Raw genomic sequence first — 24626 nt, 5'->3', positions numbered from 1 at the left:
TTAATGGTTCAAAGAATGTCAGGCGAAATGGTCGGCCCTCACGCATGTTCACTTCATCAAATCTGGCCCTCTTTGAAAAAAGTTTGGACACCCCTGCCCTAGGGCAACAGGGCGCCAGGAGCTGGGGGCTTTGCACCTCTCAGCCGCGGGAGCCGACGCTGGGCGCAGTGGCGGCTGGAGCCGCAGAGAGGCGGCAGAGCCCCGTGCCTGGCGCTCCCCGGGCTGACTCCGGAAGCCGGGCTGGGGCTGCCGAGTCGCGCAGGGGCCCCGCGCTGCAGCGCCCGCCATGGCCGAGAGGATCGAGCAGCGCATCGAGGGCCGCCTCCCGGAGCTAGAGCAGCTGGAGCGGGTCGGGCTCTTCACGCGCAAGGAGATCAAGTGAGCGGGGGGGGGGCCGCAGGGAGCCGGGAGGGGGCAGCGATTTGGCTTCGTGGAGCTTAAGGCCAGAAGAGTTTTGGAGCCGCGCGTGTGTCCTAAGCCTCGCTGGGCTTTGCCCCCGGGATGCACACCCGGCCTGGGCCCCAGGGGACAGCTCCGTGCCCTTGTCGGTTCCTAGCCAAGCCCCCCTGGCTAGGGCAGGGATGGGAATGGATGGGGTGGCTCCCAGCAGACCCCAGGCTGCAGAAGAAGGAAACTCGTCCTGCTCTCCCTCCGTTCCTTGCCATCCTCCAACCTGGGGATCAGTTGGACCCTGAGCATGTGAGCGGCACACAGCAGCTGAGCATGGGATGCGGGGGGCAATGATTTTTAATGGGGGGGCACTCCAAGTTTTTGGTAAGTGGTTAAGGGCCACACTTTTCTATGGCGAACCCATGACTCCGTCCTTCCCAGGCGACCGGCCTATCCCCTAGGCCACGCGGGAACCCGCCCCACCACCTTACCGTCAGGGCGCCCCTTATTCCTCCAGCCCCGGGCCGATCGGTTCGACCCGACCCGGGACTAGAACCCACGACCCCGTCCCAGGGTCTGGGACAGAGGTGGGTGCAGGAGAAGGTGGGGGTCTTAGAGGGAGCTTGGGGGAAGGAAGCGGTTTGTAGTGTGCGACTCTTCCCCCTAACTCCCAGAGGCAGATGGAGTAGCTAGTTGCTCTGAGCCCTGGGGCTGCTCCCTGCCTTTGGGTCCAGTGGTGGGAGCCATGCCTTGGATTGAAAGGCTTGGTGGGCCGAATCCAGCCCCTGGGCTGCATCTTGCCCAGGCCTAGGATACAGGTTTCTCTGTTGCATCTCAGCGCATTGCCATCTTGGATTTGATCTTTTAGCGAACACGCACACAATCCGTTCTCTGCTGTGGCCATCCTGAGGTGCTTCTGAGGAAGATTGACTGTTCCCTGTCCCCAAGTGCAAACACACGTGACCAGTTACGCATTGGAGGGGGGCGGGGAAATCCTTCCTGACTCCTCTAGGCATGGTCTGAAGACCAGAAGCACAAGATTGGAGAACAGTCATTTTCTGAACTGTGGATCTACAAGTGCTAGGAGTATGTTGAGAGAAATACAAGCAAATCTATTTTCTCCCATGTCCCATGCACTGGCATAGCGAGGGTATGATGTGCCCAGGCCAAAGGCAAAACTGCGCTGAACTGTGCAGCAGGGGCAACAGTAGCTCCTGAGCCAGGGGCACTGGGCTCCCAGGCAGGCTTTTGAAGTGCCCGCTTCTGCCGCCCGGCCCTGCCTCCAAGGCTTATCTGCAGGGAGCAAGTGGCCTGGCAGCTAAATGGCCCCCTCCCCAGCATGGTGCCCAGGGGCAACTGACCCCTCTTACTACACCACTGATCCCATGAAGGATAGGGGTGAGCAGGAAGATCCATAGAACCCCCTCCCCCCAGCAGCAAAACTTGTTGAGCAAAAAAAAGAGGCACTGACTGGTGCTAAAAGGCAAAAATAGCAGCAAAACTTAAGGGAGAAGGAGTTGATCGGGGACGGAGGGGGGTCTGGATCGCCTCGCACCCCCCCCAGGAATTTCTTCACTCCCCTCCCAGTTTGGGAACCCATGCTGTAGAGCTTCCCCCAGACTGGACTTGAGCCTGAGCAATTAGGGGCCTAAGGGTGAGAGCCCAAGTTTTTTTAAGGCGAGGGAGTTTGAGCCTGGGTTATGGGGTGGGAACCCAGGTTACTGGGTATCTGAGACAACAGCCATATTATTGGAGTAGAGGCTGAGCTAGAAACAAGGTTATTGGGCTCAGACTGAGACCAGGTTATTGGGGCTGTGGATATTGGGGAAAAGGGCTGAGCCAGGGTTATGAATGTGAGTGGGGGCTGGACCACATCGAAGCTCAGACCTCAGTTTATTGAGGAAGGAGGGGTAGGACCCTGGTGGTGGGATGCAGCAGCTGGACTACAGGGAAGAGCTGAACCAGTAGTATCTGGGTGTGTGAGGTGGCAGAGCTTGGGCTGAATTCAGTTCAGGTTATCGGAGGGTGGGCGAAGACCCATTTCAATTCTGGGGCCGGAAGTAGAGCTGCAAGCACATGTTGTGAGGGGTGTTGAGCAGAGGAGAGGTTTTGGTCAGGGGGAGGAATAGTAAGCACCAATTTAGCAACTAAACTGAAAAATCCAAGGGATGTAGCAATCATTTTCCAGAACAGTGATAGCAGCTTAGTAATGGAGTTTTTTGGCTTTATTTTCATTTTCTTGGGGTCTGAAGAAGCAGTGTGGGGACTGGAAATCTACCTTGTGTCTAATTGGGTGTGTGTGTGTGGGGAGGGGGGGGGGAGTGTTGGAACCATTCAGGGGAAATGTGCTCGGATAGAGTAATATGGGATACGTTCCAAGAACCCAAGCTCCAAAGAGGCTCAGTGCCTTCAGGATGTCACAATGGGAAGAGAGAGAATTTAAGAATGTATAGACCGGAGCCTGTGCCTGCATCACAGTTTGACACACAATTGCTTGGTCATCCTTTGACTCTTGCCAGGTAGAAAAGGAATGTTAATAAAATGGAACTCAAAACCTGCCCTGTAGAAAATGCCCATACTGCTGTACACTACAACATCAGTTTTTTGGGATTAAGAGCCATTAAAAGATGCCTAAAAAATGGAATTCTTGCGTTTCTCCAGGGCAGTCATAAAGAAGGCCTCCGCTCTAGAATACAAAATTCAGAGGAGAGCGCTCCACAAGGAAGACTTTATCAATTACATCCAGGTATGTTTTAGTTAGGGCCCAGGGTATTGGCTTGGCCGGGCCTTTTAGTAACACATTCCATGAGAGAACATGTACTGGTGCTGGGCTTCTCAGACTTCATTGTACTGCAGTCCCCTTCTGATAACAATAATGACATGGCCCTAGGAGAGCTTGAGCCTGCCTGAGCCCCTCTTTCCCAGGCAGAGATGCGGTGGCTAGCAAAGCCCCAGAGCTTCAGCCCTAGGTAGGAGTCTATATATAATCAGAGCCCTGCTGCCCAGGGGTGTGGAGTTCAGCCCTGGGTCCCAACAAGCCTAAGTCATCCCTGGCAATCCACTTTAGAGTCCTGATCCCCAAGATGAGAACTGATGTACTAGTAGTTAAAGCACAGGGCTGGGAGCCAGATGGTCTAGTTTTCTGTCCCTGACTCTGCCACAGAGTTGCTTTGTGACCCTGGACAAGGGACTGAATTTTGCTGTGCATCAGCTTCCTTCTTCATTCAGAAATGTTGAGGCTCAGCTAAGACACCCTCCTAAAGGTGCTAGAGAAATGCAGTGTATTATTAATAATAAAGTGTGATCTATTTTGGGCCAGCAGTTAACTTAATTGAACTTGTAAACTACTTTAGGGTGCTTGAGAGTGTCTGAAATGTCACCCTTAGTATAGTGATAGAAGTGTAGCCGTGTTAGTCTGGTGTAGCTGAAACAAAATACAGGACTATGTAGCACTTTAAAGACTAACAAGATGGTTTATTAGATGATGAGCTTTCATGGGCCAGACCCACGAAAGCTCATCATCTAATAAACCATCTTGTTAGTCTTTAAAGTGCTACATAGTTCTGTATTTTGTTTCACCCCTAGTATAATCATACTTGAGTGCAGGCAACTTCCATAGCTGGATAACTGACAAATGTTTGGCTCTAACTTGATGGTTACTCTGTCATGGATATATGTTTATTGTCCACCCAATAAGCTATTTAACAGCTATAAAGAGCTTAGCTTGGAGATCTATTTTTTTTCTTTCAATTACTTTTTAATTTTCTCCCCTTCCCCTAGTATGAAATTAATATGTTGGAACTAATCAAGAAAAGAAGATCGGTAAGTTGATGAACTCCTTACAATGCAAAGTAGCATAAATCAAATCTTGACAGTGCAGGAAAATTAACTATTTTTTTTTCCTACCCCTCAGCGCATTGGCTATTCCTTTAAGAAGGATGAGATTGAGTATTCTATTGTGCAGAGAATACACGGGCTGTTCAAGCGTGCCACAGAAAAGTGGAAAGTAAGCATGTTTCCTTCTGTAGGGCCTGGCTGTATTACACAACCTCTTCATGCACCGTGATGTAAGAGAATAAATGCACTCCCAGAAGGGACGGAGCTGGGGACACCCAGCCCTCAGTGCTGCTCGGATTGTGGCGCCCCCACCTAGCCCTGATCGGAGTGTGGTGCTCTTAAAGGGCTCCAATCTCTGAGCTATGGGGCATTTGCACCCCCTCTCCTTCCCACTTTGGCAGGCCTCCTAACAAGTATCTGTGATCATACAGGAGACTATAAAAGAAAAGTTAAATGGAGGTTTGTCGAAATAGCTGCTAGTAGTTTACGGATAATCATCCAATAGCAGATTCACAACCTCTTGAAGAGATAATATTCAGCCCAGTGAACAGATCGACTCTATGATCTACTCGGTCTTTCAGCTTTAGTGCCTTATATTGCCATGTGAATTTGCCTGGCAAGAGCTGGAAACGAAGTCGTTTCAGAGGAAGGGATTGCCTTGAGTCACCTGGGAGTAATGAGGAGTAATGATGAGTTATGTATGTTGCAGGAAGATGATGGGGAAAGAGGAGACTGTATTTTGGAATTGAGGGATGGGCTCTTGGAGGCATCTTTGCAGGGATGCAGCGGTTTGTATTTATGGGTGGAAGGTGTGAAGGAAGGTAGGACCCCAAGCAGAAAAATCACTTCCAGCTACATGCTCTACTACAGTCATAACAAACATATGCTCTATACTATTCAAAATGCACAGCCAGTTGTAAAGGTGTATTACTGCCATATTTTCTCCAGTTAACCCTGGCTTCTTGCCTTTCCAATAGGATGACATTCAGCTCTGGTTGTCACATGTGGCTTTTTGCAAGAAATGGGTGAGTATTCAAAATGTTACTTTTCTGTAATTTTACAGAAGTCACATCTTCAGTGCCGAATAGATCTGAGGAATGTCATTCCCAAAAGGCATTTTTTTTTAATGGGGCGGGAAGTCACTAAAAAACAATCAGGTTGGAATGGAAATGCCTTTTTCAACATGACTGTAAGGTAGCTCTCGATCTATAATGCATCTTTGTTGCAAAATATTTCAATTCAGTGCTAAAATGTTCACAACTGGTAAAGCTCAAGGAGTTCTCTTGTCTTTACAGAATAAAAAAAACCAGCTTAGCAAGGTATTTTCTGCTATGCTAGCCATTCATCCGAATAAGCCAGGTACAGTAAAGTGCTTTTTAGTGTCTTGTGTTCAAATCAGCCAGTTTGATTCTTTTAGAAGAACATATAATATGTTAGCATGACAAACTAGTCAATCCAAGCTACTGCTCTTTGAGATCCCCATTCAACTCTTTAACAATCCCTCCCTTGCATTTTCCATCTTGATGCTCCACTGAAGGGAATGTCACTGCAGTGAGAGGGTGGTGAAAGGAAGGGTTATGCTAGCATGCCAGGAAAAACAGTGTCTCTGAGAATTCTCTGGGCTCAAAGGCCCTTTTCCTAAGGAGCGTGTGGCACTAAACAAATGTCACTGAAATAGAAATCTTCCTCTGTGTGCTGGGCTTAATGCCATGTTAGTACTTCCTTGGCTGTACCTTCCAGAATTGCCCTCTTTTCCCCATTAGTCTTGTAGCAAAGCCTATAACAGATCCATTTCTTTGTTCCATTGCAGCATTGTGGATTATGGCTGCCAAGTGGGAGATGGAGGAACGCTTTTCGTCCGAAAGTGCCAGGCACTTGTTCCTTCGTGCCTTGCGCTTCCATCCAGAGTCTCCAAAACTGTATCAAGAGGTGAGTTTATGATTCTGCCTCTGAGTATAGTTGTGTGTGCTTGGAACGCTCTTGCAAAAATTAGTTTCCCAATGGTTATTGGTTTTGAGCTTAAATTGGTAATATTTCGCAACCGTTCTGCGAGAGTGGCTTTCAATTACAGGTTGAACCTCTCTAGTCTGGCACCCTGGGGACCTGATTGCTGCCGAACCAGAGAATTTACCAAACAATAGGAGGTCAATATTGTCTAGCAGCATTACCAGCACTTCCACTGCTTACTGGGCTCTTAGAAGACATTTTGGGGTAAATTAGAGATAAATAAGAGCACAAAACACTGAGAGCCAGGACTGGTGTTTATAAACAAACTTTGTGGGACCACAAGAAACTTGGCCATACCCATAAGTGGACATCCGGTTAACTAAATCATGCCAGACCATGGATGTTGTTGGACTAAAGAGTGCCAGACTAGAGAGGTTCAAACTGTAATTAGAGTAAAATTCTAACACCTAGAATTAAGAGAAATTTTGACCTTATCTTAAACACTTATTTCTAGGCATTGAGAGTTCTACAGGCAAAAACTGCTCTGCATTAGAGGTTGGCATCCAAACTCTGCTGGGGGAGTTGTTGTATCTTACCCAGTTAAGTGTAAATAGCCACATTACAGTCAGATTTGCTTTCGCCTCTTTTGTCCAGTCCTCTCGTGTGCTCTAGTAAAACCTAGTTGTCAAGGAGTTTTTCACTGCTGTAACTCCATTGACTTCAGCTGAGTTGCTTTCAACTTACTACAGGCTAAATGAGAACAGAATTTGACCTTTATTTCTGGTTTCCATATCATTAGCTACTGGGGTAAAGCATAATGGTTGAGAAAACAAGAGTTATAGACTCATAGACTCCAAGGTCAGAAGGGACCACTATGATCATCTAGTCTGACCCCCTGCACAGTGCAGGCCACAAAATCTCACCCACCCCTCCTAGAATAATCCTCTCACCTATATCTCAGATATTGAAGCCTTCAAATACTTTGAAGACCCCAAGATGCAGAGATCCTCTAGCTGTGATCTGTACCCCATGCTACAGAGGAAGGCGAAAAACCTCCAGGGCCTCTGCCAATCTACCCTGGAGGAAAATTCCTTCCCGACCCCAAATATGGCGATCAGCTAAACCCTGAGCATGTGGGCAAGACTCATCAGCCAGACACCCAGAAAGTTCTCTATAGTAACTCCTATCATCCCTCCATTGACCTATTTCCCACTGATAATGAATGGTCAATTAGATACCAAGATCCTGTTATCTCATCAAACCATCCCCTTCATAAACCCATCTAGTTTAATCTTGAAACCAGATAGATCTTTTGCCCCCACTACTTCCCTTGGAAGGCCGTTCCAGAACTTCACTCCTCTAATGGTTAGAAACCTTCGTCTAATCTCAAGTTGAGGAATGGCTTTTGCAGAGAGCGAGTTTAGAAGTCAGTGAAGGTCCCTACTTGGTAAATGTGAATTCCAGGGAGTGTTAGAACAGCTTTGTAATTACATTACTATAAGCATAGGAGGCTGCATTCCTACACTGGTGAAATTCAAATCAATGGGAGTCTTGACTAAGTGTAGATTGGAGTATCCCAACTTACTTTTTGTTTGTATTATAATAGCTGCCACTGTGTTGTAAGTGAACTGTCACTGGCACAAGCAACCAACACAGAGTACAAAACAAATCTGAGTGGCTTACAGGGTGTGCTCATGAAGCCTTTGGCAAAGATTAATGCTGATTGCTGTAATAGGAGATACTCTTTCTAAAAAGGAAAAAGGCTGGTGGTCTGTCATCTGATTTCAGTATATGTATATTTAATTGGACCTAAGGCCAATGATCCCTTGCTCAAGTGCATGCTTCATAATCTACATTGTCGTACCTTGGTGTTTTCGTACCTTGGTACCTTCGGTGGTCTGGACTGTCAGTGTCAGCGTCGTCTGGTCAGGGTTGTCCTGGCGTGCTCCTGACAGGACCTCTACTCCGTTGTTAAACTTTCAGCTGCGTGCATAACAATCGGTACTCCCTTTATCTAGAGTGTTAGACCCTGTGCACTTGGGTCAACACAAGAGATCTTTGAGGGGCCCCGGAAACAACAGATGCAGGCAAGGTTTGAAATCAGTCGAGCAGGTTTATTGTCAAATGCGAAGCTCTACCAGTTGGTAACAGATCAGTACAATGTTACACCACTGGGCACTATGGCCCGCGTTGACAAGGTACCAACACCAGGCAGGCCTATTGCCATATATCAGATATTAACAGCGCTTAGTCAAAGTTAAGCTACTGTGCATTCTGTAAGTTTAGGCAATGACACCTACCGTTCAGGCGCCTAGTGCGCCCCCCCCCCCCCAAGGTCGGCCGGAGAGTACCCTCTGCGGTGTCCTTTTATAGACAGGTACAAACAACTTACATCATTTCTTTACGCACCAGGTTACCACCCTCTGTTGCCTAGTTACCACCCCTCACCTTACGGAAGGGGGGCTTACTTACTATCCTTCATGCTGTCAATTTCGACCCAGTCCTGAACGTAGGTCGGTATGTGCATTAGTTTTTAGGGAGTTTTTGTACCAAGACATTTCTTATTAAGATGTTCCATTACTCCCCTTTGGCTCACAGTCTGTACCCATTGCCTCCCTGTGTCCTTCCATGCTCAACCTAACTTACACAATCACACAGTTATCAATAGGGCCTCTTTCTTGGCTCCTGTGTTACTGAACCAAAGTCTTGCTCACTAGATTGCAGGCCTGTTGCTGTTTTCATGTTACAGGCCTCTGTTTAGGCCTGCTGACTCCATGTTACTGACCCTCAACTTACTACATACATATGTAATGGGCGGCTTCCCTTTACATCTCAGCAAAGATGGAATAGCAGATGCTGCAGTGAACTGGAATATTACTAAAATGTAATTGGTTTTGCAAATTGCTTCACTGTCCACTTGCTGATGCAGTGTTATCACCAATAAAGCTGTATCACAGCTGCTGAAACGAAGTTCAGCAAACTGTCCATGGTAATGCATTAATCCTATGGTTTTGAAATAGCTGCTTCATTGCTATTTCTCAATAGGTCCCCCAGACACTGGTGGGAAGTTCTTACCTGCAGATCTTTATACAGGGCTTGCTTTAGTAAATGTCCACGTGTTTATATGCTGAAAATACTTACCCCCTCCTCCATTTCCTTTTTATCCATTCGTTTTCTGCAGTATTTCAGAATGGAACTGATGCATGCTGAAAAACAGAGAAAAGAAAAGAAGGAGTTTGAACAAGCCAAGATGGATTTGGTAGGACACTTGCAATTTCTTCTGTTTAAAATGGACAGACAATGCTCGTTCAGGTTTAGAAGTATGTAGTCCAGTAGAAACCCATTTCTTTGACCCTCCATTATCTGGTTCTATTAACCAAACACTCAGCACATGTGGGTCTGGAAGCAGGTGATATCTCTTATTGCCACTAGATGGTGCTGCAGCATCACACTTTCCTGTTCTCCAAATTGTCTGAATTTTTGCTTATCTGATCAGGAGATAGACAGGATTCTGCTATACTTGACTCTATACCCATGAGTTTGAAAGTAAATAGAAGCTTCTGATTAAGACTAATTAAACTGGGTTCCTCTGTATTGTACTAGGCGTTGATTTAATACTAGTTTGTTTTCAGACTAGGGTTGTGAAAGGTTAACTGGTTACCTGGTAAGCATTAGGTTACCCACATGCTTACTAGGTAACAGATTAACTGGACCACCAGTTGTGTCAGGCCACAGCAGCCCTGGTTGAGTTGGATGGGCCATGCCCACAGCCCTAGCTGCCCTATGCCAGCCCTCCAATGGTTAACTGGTTAAACAATGATATAATTGTAATAGTTTAACCAGTTAACTGTTTTGATTGATATTTACACCTCTACTACAGGCTACACAGGTGTGTGTTGGGGTGGAGAAAAATTTCTATTGCCAGTTCTAAATCAGAGAGTAGTTGTTCAAAATGAAACATTTATCTAAAGTTGACTCTCTCACATTTTAGGGCGAGTTCAGTTATTCTGAGGAGGTTCTGAATGGGGAAATGGCTCGAATAATCTACAGAAACGCCTTTCAGAAAATTAAAGGTAATTGAATGCTTCCCCACCCTTCTTTCTTAATGGAAAAATGACCCTATGGGAGTGAGACTCTGGTATCTTTTATGGCTAATCCTGGCTTCATTGTCTGTATAGAGATGTGTGCTCAAGTGGTAAAATTCACCCTTTTAGGCAGGCACCTTCTCTGGTTCTTCTGGCTTTTGCCTGAAATAGCAACCATTGCCCTTCCACACCCCTTGTATTTTAGATCCATTAGATCTGCATGAACAGGAGATTGGGCCCATGGTTATTTGTAAAAAAAAAAAAAAAAAAATCTCCTCTGGGCACAGTAGTGATCATGGTACAGAATATAAAGCACGTTTCATTAACCCCTTCTCTTTTGCTGTACTGCAGAAAAAGCAGATTTACTATGACCTCGATTTAAACCAAGCATAGAAATGTTTTCAGGATCAAAAAGGGTGTGACTCAAACTACAGTTCTCACTCAAGCAAGAAGTGCGATTTCCCCCTCTCCTGCCATAAGATGCCTGGTGACAGTATGGGTTGCAGATTCATGTCCTTGCTTGTCCCAATTACAAACATGAAACACAGTGAAAAATAAACATAACTAACATCTGGTCTGCCCATATGTATGCATTATAGAATCATAGGACTGGAAGGGACCTCGAGTGGTCACCTAGCTCAGTCCCGTGCACCCGTGGAAAGACCAAGCACAATCGGACCATCCCTGGCAGGTGTTTGTCTAACCTGCTCTTAAAAACCTCCAGTGATGGAGATTTCACAACCCATCTTGGTAATTTATTCCAGGATTTAACCACCCGGATAGGAAGTTTTTTCCTAATGTCTAACCTAAACCTTCCTTGCTGCAATTTAAGCCTATTGCTTCTAGTTCTATGCTCAGAGGGTAAGAAGAACAATTTTTCTCCACCTTGTAATGCCCTTTTAGATACTTGAAAGCTGTTGTTATGTCCGCTCTGTCTTCCCTTTTCCAGACTCAACAAACTCCATACTTTCAGTATTCAATCATAGGTCATGTTTTCTAGACCTTTAATTATTTTTGTTCTTTTCTGGACTTTCTCCAGTTGGTCCGCCACTTTCCTGAAGTGTGGTGCCCAGAACTGGACACGATACTCCAGTTGAGGCATTATGAGCACAGAATTATCATGTCTTGCTTATGACACTCTTGCTAATACATCCCAGAATCATAGTTGCTTTTTTGGCAATAGTGTTACACTGTTGACTTACATTTAGCTTGTGGTCCACTATGACCCCCCCAGATTCTTCTCTCCCTTACCAAGGGGAACAGCCAGCAATGTTCCCAAATGAATTGGGAGGGGGGAGGCTCAGAGTTGGGGCAGTCCCAGATTTTGGGGAGAGTGTAGCCTTTCACTTGCCTGGTGAGTGTGTCTGTTTTCTGTATTGTTTTATAAGAAGCAATCCCATTCCAGCCACATCCCATTTTCCTGGCACAACAAAACCCTTACATCACTTTAAGTTATAAGAGGAAGCTGCCTACCAAATTTGGTTGTCCTAGCTCTTACCATTTAGGAGAAGTTCTTGAACAGACAGACAGACAAACTCAAATATATAGTAGATGACCTGTCAGTAGCTGGATAGATTTTTACAATATTATATTTACTTTTTTGGAAATGATATAAAACCATTGGAAACCAGAAATAATGATAGAAATGCAGAGGAATGAAGTATATTATTGAGTTTCTTTGCTCTCTTTATCTTAGGTGCTGAATTCCATCTGTCCTTGCTTTCAATTGCAAAGCTTTTTGATTTTACGCAAGACTTGCAAAAAGAAATTCTTGAAAAGTAAGTTGATTTAAAAAAAAAAAAAAATCACCAGCAAGGTCCTAATTTCCGGCCCGCCATTTGGTGTTAGAGACACCGTACTGTTGAAATCGGAGGTTAAGATCTAACAACTTTCTTTTTAAGAAAGACTGATTTAAGTGTCAAACAAGCATTGGTGCTGAGCAATGTTCCCTCTAATCTTTTAAATTCATGTACAGGTTTTTTCCATCCATGCGTGGAATAATTTTTTTATGTGCACTGAGGCATGTGTGAATGTGCAGCACCAGTAGAAACACAAAACCCAGCTGTGAGTCCTGTGCTAAACAGCTAAGCAGCATTGGAATTTCTCGGTGCACAGCTCACAGGGGACACTGATGCGCAGGCAGGCAGGCAAGCCAGCTTTTTAAAGAAGAACATGGTGCATGTATGGAATGCAACATTGGCTTTGTTTCAGGTCATGCTAATAAAATGTGGATAAAATGCACTTGTCCTTGGGGAGAGACTATTTATACTCAGGATAACAATTTCAGGAAACATGTAGCTTCCTAGTTCACTTAGTTGCTTGTAACTGTGCACCTTAAGCTTTCCATATGCATTTCTTTTTCCAAAAGAGCTGCTTTGACAGCTGACAGTCAAGTTCAAGCCCTGTTGAAGAGAAACTGGCCAAAATTTTGGATAACTGCCTCTTGTGCAAGGGTGAAACATTGCATTTAAATGACATTTAGTTAAAAAATTAAAATGAAATGAAATTTAATTCCTTTAGAATTGTCCCCTTGGAGTAAAACGACAATAGGTGACTCCAAATCTCCTCTGCTCTAGAATGAGCTTGATGCAAGATGGCAGTTTGCATATAATGGCATTGTGGTCTGTGTGTCTTAGCTTGCAGGCCGAGCATGCTGATGATCCCCTTACGTGGGACTTCATGGCCCGTCGGGAACTGGAAATGGAGACCTTGCCATCCCCAGAATGTTCATCTAAACAGGCAAAAGCATCCGAGGTGGCCCAGAAGGAAGAGCGGTGCTGTGCGGTCTTCGAGGAGGCAGTAACATCGCTCCCCATGGGTTAGAAACTTTGTGTCCATTTTAAAATTGTTTTTCTCTTTGTTTTTTCCTGTTAGTGCTTGTGAGAAATGTGCAACAAGGCTTTCTCAGCTATTTTATTGCGGGGGCCCATTTCTAAATAGAAAGGGAGTATCTTGGGGACACCTCATCCATATGCAATTCTACAGGCCATGTCCTCAAACACAGAAACCTGCAACATCCCTGTAGCAGCAAAGGTAGCAGTTGATTCCTGGAATAGCAGAATGGACAAGTGTTTATTTTTAGCGCGCTTTTTTTTTTTTTTTTTTTTTTTTTGAATGGGGAGAGTCCAAAGCTTGCAGGCAGCCCTTCCTCTTCAGACCACTGTTTGGAAACCATTGAGAGAGGCTTAAAAAACTGATTCTGTGCCTGATGAAAACCTGTAGAATTCCAATATAGTTGAACCTCTATGGTCTGGCAACATCTGTGGTCCAGTAGGACCATGAATGTTGCTGGACCAGAGAGCCCTGGCGGCTGGGAGCGGGAGCCAGCTGGGAGTCCAGGGGCAGGGATCTTGGCAGGGAGTGAAGACAGATCATAATGAAAGGCTTAGAAACCTGATCTATTTTGTTGCTCTCCTCTGGATTTTTTTGGGGTCCACATCTTTGTGTGATGCCCAGAAGCGGATACAGCACTCCAGTGGAGCATTTACAAATATTGAGGGCAGTAGACAAGTTACCTCCCATGTCTCATATATGGCACTCATGTTAGTATTCCGCAGAATTAGCCATTTTTGCAACTACATCATGTTGTTGGCTTATTTAATTTGTGATCCACTATAAACCCCAGATCCTTTTCAGCATTATTACCACCTGGTCGCTTATTTCCCACTTTTTGTATTTGTGCACTTGTCTTTATTGAATTTTATTTTATTGATTTCAGACGAATTCTCCAATTTATCAGCATCATTTTTAATTCTAATCCCATCCAGCAACCCATCGCAGTTTGGTACCATCCACAGATTTTACAAGCATGCTCTTTCCATTATCTAAGTCATTAATGAAAATGTTGATTAGTATCAGAGCCAGGACTGACCCCAGTAAATATGTCCTCCCAGTTTGACAAAGAATCATTGACAACTACTCTTTGAGTACAGTCTTTCAACTAGTTGTGCACCTACCTAACAGTAATTTTATCTAGACCACATTTCCCTAGTTTGCTTATGAGAATGTCATGTGGGATTTAAAAAAAATCTTTATTAAAATCAAGTTATATTGTATCTGCTGCTTCCCCCGCCATTCACTGGTCAAAGGAAACGGGGCTGGTTTGGCATAATATTATTCTTGAAAAGTCCACAGTGGCTATTACTTGTTGCCTTATTTTCCTGTCGGTGCTTACAAATTGATTGTTTAATAATTTGTTCTAGTATCTTTCCAGGTATCAAATTTAGTCTGGATGGTCTCTAATTCCCTGGGTAGTAAGAGCCATTGCCTACTGTTACTGTGCCTATAGGTCCTGGAGGATAACCCCTGCATGTGTTCCTCACTTAGCCTTTCTGCCAGGAACCACATTCCTTCCTCATTTTGGCCCCAGTTCAGCAAAACACTCAAGTCTGTGCTTCAGTTCCATGCCATTCAATAGAACTGAAGGATGCACTTCAAGTTAAGCATGTGCTAAAGTGCTGTTGTGAATGGGGTTGGACTGCGCCATGTGATAAATGCTTTATTTCAGTGAGGCCTGAATGCTCTTCAGAGTAAAATCCCAATTGGATTGAAGGCTCTTTGCTAAGCGTTACCATCTGTGCTTCATATGGCAGACAAGTTATTTTAAATATTCATTTGTCATTACGGCTGCATCACCCATAGTATTTATACTTGGAATAGGGCTTGACATTTCCCCCTCCACAAGACAGGTGTGTGCTTTCTGCTATGGGTCTGTTCAGTGTCTGACTCTCCCTTTGACTTGGCAGGGGCCATGTGGAAATGCTATGTCACTTTTTGCCTGGAAAGACTTAACAGGAAAACCAATAGTGAGGAATTGAGGCGGAAGGTAAGTGTTTATCATGCATTCATAGTACCAAAATCTTCTTCTGACACTGATTTCCATTCTCTTTGTGATACTCTTGTAAACTGGTCAGTCGCCATTAATTTGAAACCAATGATGCATCTCATATGAGAACTGGCTAATGGTTTGGATTGATAACTGTCATTAAAGATGAGTTCTCCCTATTAGGCATTCTCCTTTGGGACTGTGTAAATCAGTCTTCCCATTTGATCATCTAATTGAAAATTGGCATGCATGTACTCAGATGTGAATGAGTTATGTCCTTTATGGGGTGGGAAAGCCTGAAACTGATTAAACATTTTTGATTCAAGTAAGTGTCCCAAAGTCTGGGGTTTTCTTTGAGTTCCTGTAGTGGAGAGGGAAAAAAAAAAAACTTTAATCATAAAACCTGAATTTTTAAACAAATGCTTCTAACTCACATTTAATTTCTTGTTTTTTTTTTTACTCGTACTTCTGTTAACAAATGCTGTATAAAAATGTCAAGTCTAACATGACCCAGTAGCAAAGTTTTTTTTTTTTTTTAAGATTTCATTATATTAAGATTTTTTTCACCCAGCAATCGTAATTTTCCCTTCTAAAGTTCTAAGTATCATTCCCATTCTACAGATGGGTAAACCAAGGCAGGGAAAGACTTGCCCTAGATCTTACAGCTGGTAAGTGGAAGAACTGGACACAGAAAGTAGAAGAATTGGACACAGAACACAGATTTCCTGACTGTCATTGTCTGAGCCTCTGGACCATGTTGCCATATCTGGTTCTTGTCCAGTCTCATGGCTGCATTCTCAAAAGAGACAGTGGTCTTTAATATTAAAAAAAAAAAATTAGTAGTCAGAACTGGGAAACTGGAATCCTTGGCTCTTATGTATTTCCAGGACTGCTCTCTGACCTTCGCCTGTTGCTTAACCTTTCTGTGGCTTGTTTAACCCATCTGCTGGATATAATTCATCCTAGCTTCCTTGAGATCAAAGGAAGCTTAAAATCAGTCAAGTTCTGTGAGCACCTTCATTCAAAGGAGCTATAGGAGAACAAAATTCTTAATTTGTCATAACAGGAGTGCAAAACAATACTTGCTTAGAGACAGCATTATTTGATGAGTGAATAAATAGTTTTTTTCCTTATCTGGATGAACAGACTTTTAGTACCTGGACAGCTCATCGGTGCTTAACCTGACTGGCTGAATTAAGAAAGCTGTTGCCTTCATTGTTTCCCTTTTGACTCTCTTAATTAGCCACTTATGGTTTGGCTTTGCCCTTGGCACTGCAAATGAGCTTTGCTATGTTCCTAGTACAGTCAGCGTTCAAAGTGCCTGTAGGCATCTGTCTCTAAGGGTATGTCTACGTTACAGTGTTATTTCGAAATATCTTATTTCGAAATAACACATCTACACACAAAATGCATTTTGAAATAGCATTTTGCTATTTCAAAATAGTGCATCCACACTGAGTGGACTCTGAATCGCATTTAAGGCTGGCCTGAACCAGTTCCGGCAGGGTACCAGGTCAGGACTTACTGTGTGGGGATGCTGCCTGAGGCTAACTGAGGTCTGTGCTTAAAGCCCGCTCCCCCCACTCCCACCCCTGGACAGCCAGTTCTCAGGTTTCCCTGTTTGCTTGTCTACCTCGATGAGAGACAGCAAAGCATTTTGTCCCAGTGTGCTCTGTTTGCCCTCACTCGGAACACCACAGCACTCTGCAACATGGAGCCAGAGCTGCCCCTGGACACTCTGATGCTTCTCGTGGGTGCGTTGCGGTGAGCCTGGCTGCACTTTCTGCAGGCTGCCATCTGGAAGGTCCATCGGGGGGGCTGTCAGTATCCAGGAGGCCCTGCGGAGCACTAAGAGCCTCCCTGGTCTGCCCCACTGGGGGCTTGAGCCTCATTCCGCCCTCTTTATTTAACATAACTGGGGGGGGGATGAAACTCTGGTGAAACTGGGGAAAGGAGGCGGGAGGGGGAGGACAGAGGGTGAGAGAGGGGAGGGAGAAACCTGGGAGGAGGGAGCTGGAAGGGAGAAACAAGGGGAAGAAGGGGAAGGGGAAGCTCAGGGATAGGGGTCTCGCCAGACCAACTTGATTTTCATGCAAACCTGCTCCTGGGTTCACATATGGCCTTGGGTGGCCAGGCTGGCAGCTATCCTGCCATAGACGGCCGCGTTCCCCCCCTCTAGTGCAGAGATCATTGACGTTGGGGGCATCTCCCCAAACCTGAATAAGGTCCATGATCTCCACCCTGGACCAGGAAGGCGCCCGCCTTCTCCGGGCCCTAGCAGGCTCCTGGGAGCTGGCAGACTGCTCCTGCTGAGCGGTGGAGGACTGGCTGCCAATGGTTTGCTGATTCATGTTTTGGGGCCACTGAGTCAGGGGCAGTGACTGCTGGCTCTGGGCTGGTAGGCTTGGAGCTGGCACAGGCACTATGGCCAGAGTCTGCTCCTTTAAGGGCTCCAGGGAGACGGGGAGGGAGAAGAGTGTTCTTGGTTGAGGCTGGAGTGGCCACCAGGCCACCCTAGGAAAGCTGGAGGCCCCCTATTTCGAAATAAGTGTCTACACAGCACTTATTTCGAATTTGGCTTTCTTCCTCGTGGAATGAGGTTTGCCAAATTCGAAATAAGCGCTCCGCTCTTTTGAATTAATTTTGAAATAGCGGTTTGGCTGTGTAGACGCTAGGAAAGTTATTTTGAAATAACTTTGCTGTGTAGACATACCCTAAGGGAGGATGGAACCCTAAGACTGAGGAATTTGCCTCCAGAGTCTATTGAATTCCAGTGGGATTTGGGCTCCTTAGAAAGCCCCAGCCTTGGAAATACACACTTGATGTTGATAGGTACACGCAGCAATGCTTGCTCTCCTTGTCTTTCAGAGGCTGGACAGGACTTTGAGTGTGTTCAGCAGAGCCCATGAGGCCACCTTGCTCCCTGAGACGTTGTATAAGCAGTGGGTAAGGAGATATGCAGGAAACCAGACTTGGGCCTTGATCCTGAAATGCTGGCAACTCCCAAACCTGCCACTCCTGTAGGAGCTTTGGATGTGCGGGAATGCCAGATCAGGGCCCCATTACTTAATAAAGGCTGCAGACCTGTTTTGTTGATTAATTTCATTGGCTGTTTCAGCTTCACCTGTTACTGGAGTGTGACCTTTCTGAGAAGGCCACAGAGGTAGCTGCAGCAGCAACTGAACAGTTCCGCCAGTCAGTGGAAATGTGGCAAACAAGACTGCAGGTGCTAATCAAACTGAACAAGTCCGATGTGGCCCGGTGTTTTGAGGAAGCCATGAGACAAGTGAAATCTAAGGTCTGTGACCATTTTAATCTGTTGTGCCATGTTTCGCAACAAAAATCCTCTGGCCTGTGGTTTTATATTTTCTTAAAAGTTTAAAATAAATAGATATGGACTCACCATTCAAAATGCACGTTAGGTTGAGTCTGTGAAGTGCAAACAGAAACATGACTTAGGAATTCAAGGATTTGAACAATGAATTACTAGGCTGTTTGTTGTTCTAGTGGCCAACTGGTATTTCTTGTCTGCCTTGGAGAGGTGCCCATATGCTCTTGCATCCCGGCTTTGCATGGTCAGGTGGCTGCCCCCAAAGTGCTGGGGAGGGAAGGAGGAATGGAGTTTAGGGCTTTGATCAGAAGCAGTGTTCCCTCTATTTTTTTCCACCCGTGTGCAGAATAAATTTTGTTATGTGCACCGAGGCACGTGTGGATGTGCATCACCAGTAAAAACTCATGGTGCCGGCTGTGGGCACTCTGCTAATCAGCTGTGTGGCATCTGAATCTCTCTTGGGTGGATGCCCAAGCCCTCAGCTTACAGGGAACACTGCAAGCTGGTCATTTTCCCCATCCCACATGCTTTCAGTTGAGCTCCAGGAAGGATTATCTGATTCCTTCTTCTGCTGCCTTTGGACTGATCTCTGTTTGGCGGTACAAGAGGACCCACTCCCACCATGGTGTCAAGCAGCTGTTAAGCCAGGCCACGTTTTCCACCTGGGGAGGAGGAAAATTGTGGAGGCGTATGTAACCTCTAGTTGCTCTCTGTGCCTGTAGAGTAGTCATTGGTTCATGACAGCCCCTTTTGATGGGTGATTTTGCACCTGGATGTATAGCATCTAAGTAAGAACATATGTGGCTATTGGCTGGAATTGTTTGTGCAACGTTGTTAAGCTCTCTGGTGACAGTTGCATTTTTCTGCATCTCAAACTGAGGCTTGGCTCCGAGCTTTCACTGCTTCCTTTTCTTGTACAGGACTTTTTGCCTTTATGGGCTCTCTGGGTGGAATGGAGCGAAGTAGCAAACAGCAAGGAAGACACAGAAGCCCTCTACCAGGTATTTGGCTGAGGGATATACGGTTCTTATTACTGTGTGAAATGGACTAGAAAGTAAATAACTGCCATGAGATAACTGGGACAGTAGGTGGGGCTTGCTTAACAAATGTTTTCTACATGCTGCCCTTGTCACAGGCTTTGATGTGAATGTGTAACCCACACCCCTGGGGGTGGGTGTACTGTCGCATCTAGGGTTGTTTAAAATGGGTAATTGTGTAACCAGGTGACCGCTGAAAAACTCAGCAGTTACAGGCAGCAGCAGCCGGCTCCTTGGGAGCCTGTGTGTGCCAGAAGCGAGCTTTTAAGCCATCTCCTGGCACGAACCAGCTCCCGCCTGCTCCCCAGGAGCCTGTGTGTAACAGTGAATGTTAACTGATAAGCCTAGGCTTATTGGTTAACCATTTACACAGTTATATGTTCACATCCCTTGTCGCATCTAATGGCCCTAAGACCACTTACAGAAAGAATAAGGAGTCTGCTCTACAGCAGTAGCTAATAGCCAGCTAGCTTTTCTTGCAATAGAGGCTCATGCATTGAGCTCCAGAGATCCCAGGTTCGATTCCGCCTGCCGGTGTTACAAATGCCATTTTGTTGATATGTTTGGGGAATTTTTAAAGGGGGAAAAGCACCATTGGTTCTAAGGGTATGTTTATGCAGCCCGTGACCATGAGCTTCCCAGTGTGGGTCGACAAGCTTAAGGTAGTGGCGCTAGTGCTCAAAAAACAGCTGTGTAGACAGCACTTTAAAGCAGGAGAGGTGTGGGCTTCGGAGCCCAAGGCCCAGTTGGAGCCACAACTTCTACACGTCTGTTCCTAGCATGGTAGCACAAGCCAATCTGCCAGCCCGGGCTGGGAGGGTTGCTGTCGCAGCTGTGTAGATATACTCTGAAGTCTCACTGAAAATCAATTGATTTTGGAGCCTAAATCACTTTTGAATGTGGGTCTGAGGTTCCTAAGTCTTTTTTTTTTAATTCACCCCTCTAATATCTTACCAGCTTTCAATTTGTGTGCTATTTTCAACTGTCAGTTTGTCAAACATTCCCTTGAACACCTAACCTGCCTTATGAACACATGAATACAGTACCAGAAAATTAGGGGGAAACATTTTGGTTCTGATCCCAACAGAGACCCACTGGGTAGCTTTGTCCAAAACATTTCACCTCTCTGCCTCTGTCTCTACTTGTAATGTAAAATACTTGCTGCTTATGGGACCATTGAGAACTAATTTGTAGAGCATTTTGAGAACCTGCAGATGAGAAGTGCTGTGAAGATGCCAAGTATTAATTCTTTAAACTGACTTGAATATTGGAAAGGAAGAAATTTTAGCTCTAATTTGAGCTTTGTGTAGTTGAAAAATACAGAGTCTGATGAATCTACCAATTTTTCAGTGACAGTTCCAATACTTGACATTCAGACTCTCTCAGGAGACAGATATTTGATGCCAGTGTATTCGAAAATGGAGACAAGAAATTGTTTGGTATCGTTCTCTATACTTACTTTGCAATTGTAGCAGAGATCCTGTTGTGTTTTAACTTGCAGAGATCCTTAATTGTCACAACCCCCACTGACTCAATAACCATGAAAGAAAAATACCTTGATTGGGCCTACAGGATTGGTGGTTACAGGAAAGCAAAGAAAGTCTTTACCAGGTGAAAAATACAAGTCTGAAATCTGGCTTTTCTAACGTGGTTGGAGGAGATCTGAAGTCTAAAGTTCTTAATGCTTTTATTTTAGCCTGCATGAAAGTCGCCCCTTTTCAGTCGAGTTCTTCAGGAAAATGATCAAAATAGAAAAGGAACAAGTAAGTGTTATATATCAATGTAATATCATATTTTGTGGGACATGTGTTACAGCTTTGGACCAGGAAGAGGTAGTTGTCTGAGTACAATGTAACTATGCTGCAGTCCCCTCCATATTTGTCATCATAAGTGGATCCAGACCATGTAATTTAAAACGGAGTCTCCTGCAGTAATTAGTCTGAACTTCTGAGCTGCATGTAACAATGTAATTAGCATAACATTTTGTTTAAAGTATCTAACAAAGCAGCAGACTGGTTACTTTCTGTATCCCAGCAATGGTCTTTAACTTTTCCTTTCTTAGGAAGCCTGCAAGATGCTTAATCTGAGAGAATACTATGAACGTGCCCTGAGAGAGTTTGGTTCTACAGACTCTGGTATGAGACTTTCTTATTCAGTGCCTTGGGTTCCCATCAGGCTGAGAAACGGGGCGGGGGGGATCTTCCTGCCCTTATCCCTGCTAGGGTGTGAAATCCTGTTTAATTGGTTAAACGTAATGTTTAACTAGTTAACAGATTAAAGGGGTGGTGAGCGGGGGAGGAGAGATGCTCCAGTGGCCCCCCGCCCCGTCCACTGAGGGGCTGTTCTGGCTGGGCTGGAGCGCCCCTGCCCACAATGGGCCTCATGGGGCTAGAGTAGCCCCCTGCCTTCAGCAGGTAATTGACCCATACCCATAGGTTGAGGCTTACCGGTTAACCAGTCCTATCACTAATTCCTGCTAACCAGCATGGTGCAGGTTGCTGATGCTGTGCTTTCCCTTGGGATGGGGCTTTGCAGTGAGCTTGGCCCACAGCACTTTGAGTCTATTTCTCAGTTCTCAAATTGCGGGTCAGGACCCAATTTTAATGGGGTCACTAGGGCTGGTGTTAGATTTGCTGGGGCCCAGAGCCAAAGCACAAGCCCCACTGTTAGGGCGTGAAGTCCAAGCCTGAGGACTTCAGCCCATGGTGGTGTTGCTCAGGGGTGTAGCCTCGCACCCTCGCCACTGAGGGCGGAAGCCCTGGGGCTGTGGCTTTGGTGCCTCCACCGGGAATAGTAGGACTTGGGCTTTTGCTCTTGCTCCCTCTCCCCTCATGTACAGGGCCAGGATAGGCTTCAGCTCCCCCTCCTGGGGTCATGCAGTTTATGCTGTCAGCAAGAGTGTGTGGTGCAGTGAAGTTTGAGAACCCCTGGTCCAGGGCCCTGATTCCTGCACATACTCATGTGGGTAGTCCCACCAACGTCGGCAGGGTTACTTGTAGGAGTCAGGGTTTGGGGGTTTGTTGACATTGGCTGGCCTAGGGTGAAACAGCCGTCTGTAACTCGCTAGTTTGTATGAGGTACAAATCAAATGTGTGTAATCATGGTCATTACCAAACATCCTTTGAGGGTAGCATTTTACAGATGGTGTGTGTAGCGTGGTGAAGCATGTCTCTGTCACAGCTGGGAAGACAACGCAGCTCTCTGGACTCCGTGTCTGGGCTATAACCCTTAGGCAAAGCTTCCTCTGTTCAAGGAGAAACACAGTTGGACTTCACTGTGCAGGAAGTCCCATACTAACAAACGGGTTGTGTTCCAAACGTTCGTTTGTTGGAACTTGGAATGCATTTTCCCATAGAAATAATGTTATAAATGGTAATGAGGTTTCCAGGCTAGCCCACAAAATCCTGTTCAACCCATAATGTAAATGTAGCTGCAATACTGGATATTTGCAGAGAAAAATAGTAGAACTAATTTTTTTATATAACCTTGAATGCTGGTGCCTGAGGAAAGTCTGTTTTAATGAGAGGAGGATGAGGGAGGTGGAGATTCTGAAAGAGACTTCTGGGCATCCTCCACCTGACGCCACCCTCCACTTCTCTCCAGCCACTGACTATGCCACCACCACCCCCTGCTCCTCTGGAGTCCTGCAGCCAGTATTTTTTTTTTAAATGGAGATTGCCTGTCTCCTAGAGCTAGAAGGGACCTTTTAAGGTCATTGAGTCCAGTCCCCTGCCTTCACAGCAGGACCAAGTACCATTCCTGACAAACTTTTGCCCCAGATCCCTAAATGGGCCTCCTCAAGGATTGAACTCGCAACCCTGGGTTTAGTAGGCCAATGCTCAAACCACTGAGCTATCTGTGTCCCATGTCCCTGAGTTGCTGGTTGCCAGGTGTGCCTCTTGCCTGCTCCCCTGAATGTGTGTGTGTGTGTGTGTGTGTGTGTGTGTGTGTGTGTGTGTGTGCGCGCGCGCGCGCGCGCGCTCTCGCTCTCGCTCACGCACGCATGCATGTATTCAATAATGTGGAGAGATTCCATGTTAGGCCGGGGCACATGTCCCTTACCACAGTCAAATCAGAACATAACCACATGTTTTTTTCTTTAAAAGATCTCTGGCTAGACTACGTCAAAGAGGAGCTAAACCATCCCCAAGGCAAACCAATAAACTGCGGCAACATTCACTGGAGAGCTATGAAGATGCTAGAGGGAGAACTAGTGGAAACATTTGTTTCCAAATACACTTTGCTGCAAACTGGACACTTATGAAAAATGTTGATTACGTTGAACTTGCAAACATTTCTGACAGACTGTCAGAGCACGGAATTTGCACGGTTGGTTGTCTAAATTTTTCTACAAGATTCTGAAAATAAATATGTTCCTGACCCATCCTAGTACATATATTATTTTCAAGTATTTTGGAATTTATTTAGCACACAGCTGCTACAAGTGTTGCTCTATTTCAGTGGTGAGTTCTTGCAAAAGGGTACAAATCCACAGTTGAAGAGGAGAAACTCGTTACAAAGCAAGTGAAGGCATCTATCAGTGTATTTGTTACTGAGAACTGAGAGCAAATGCTCCCAACGGTCTATGCTATCTGGTGCAGTAAAGAGCCATTATATATCAGCTTTCACACTTATAAAAGTGTATATTACAACTAAAATAGATGCAAAGGATTTTAACTAGAAACTGAAGCTTGGCATCGTGCTTTGGTGATCAAGGTAATTTGGGTATTTGCACGTAGTGAATCTTGCCCCTTTCCAAAATATAATGGACAGCCTTTTCACTTATTTAATTGTAATTGATTGATTGAAATACACCATTTCATTGTATCCATGTAGTTATTTAAATATAAAATGAAAGTCTCAGTACGGCCAGTTTAAAAGGACCTCCACTCTTTCCATAATTTTCTTTTAAAAAGCCATTGTATTGTGTAAACTTTTAGAAACTATTTTCCCCCTTTTTATTTTGCTCTTTATTGCTGACAGAATCCTCTTACTCCTGTGTTTTCTGATGAAGCTGAAATGAAATATAAAATACCGGACAAAGCCTCGTTTACATCCTTATCTGAACTAGTCCCTGTACCAAGGGTGGGGAACCTTTTTCAAGTCTGGGGCCGCTGACCCACAGAAAAATCTGTTGGGGGGCTGCTCACAAATGAGAAGTTAAAAAAACAAAC

General features: G+C 45.3%; 1 protein-coding gene across 2 annotated transcripts; it reads left to right on the top strand.

The window, feature by feature from the left end:
* The first annotated feature begins 114 nt into the window (after positions 1–114).
* Positions 115–23836, top strand: UTP6 (UTP6 small subunit processome component). 2 transcript variants are annotated; one of them, XM_075903848.1, is made up of 20 exons: positions 117–378; positions 1259–1476; positions 3052–3136; positions 4171–4212; positions 4304–4396; positions 5205–5252; positions 5523–5586; positions 6038–6156; positions 9356–9433; positions 10166–10247; positions 11956–12037; positions 12896–13077; positions 15005–15084; positions 17953–18030; positions 18203–18382; positions 19336–19416; positions 20954–21063; positions 21149–21215; positions 21515–21587; positions 23559–23836. In XM_075903848.1, the coding sequence occupies exons 4-20, from the start codon at positions 4183–4185 to the stop codon at positions 23714–23716; spliced, it is 1605 nt and encodes a 534-aa protein (XP_075759963.1). In that variant the 5' UTR covers positions 117–378; positions 1259–1476; positions 3052–3136; positions 4171–4182; the 3' UTR covers positions 23717–23836. The 2 variants fall into 2 exon arrangements, with proteins under 2 accessions (XP_075759962.1, XP_075759963.1); XM_075903847.1 differs by lacking the exon at positions 1259–1476 and having other exon boundaries at positions 115–378.
* Positions 23837–24626: the final 790 nt, after the last annotated feature.

Source organism: Pelodiscus sinensis, chromosome 20, assembly GCF_049634645.1.
Source record: "Pelodiscus sinensis isolate JC-2024 chromosome 20, ASM4963464v1, whole genome shotgun sequence".
Classification (NCBI taxonomy): Eukaryota; Metazoa; Chordata; order Testudines; family Trionychidae; genus Pelodiscus; species Pelodiscus sinensis.
This window is presented reverse-complemented; position numbering and strand designations above follow the sequence as displayed.

Coding starts and splice junctions, on each gene's coding strand:
- UTP6 (XM_075903847.1), top strand. CDS start 287: ATGGCCGAGAGGATCGAGCAGCGCATCGAGGGCCGCCTCCCGGAGCTA. Junction 6,157..9,355: donor CTCCAAAACTGTATCAAGAG/GTGAGTTTATGA, acceptor CGTTTTCTGCAG/TATTTCAGAATGGAACTGAT. Junction 21,216..21,514: donor TCAAAATAGAAAAGGAACAA/GTAAGTGTTATA, acceptor TTCCTTTCTTAG/GAAGCCTGCAAGATGCTTAA.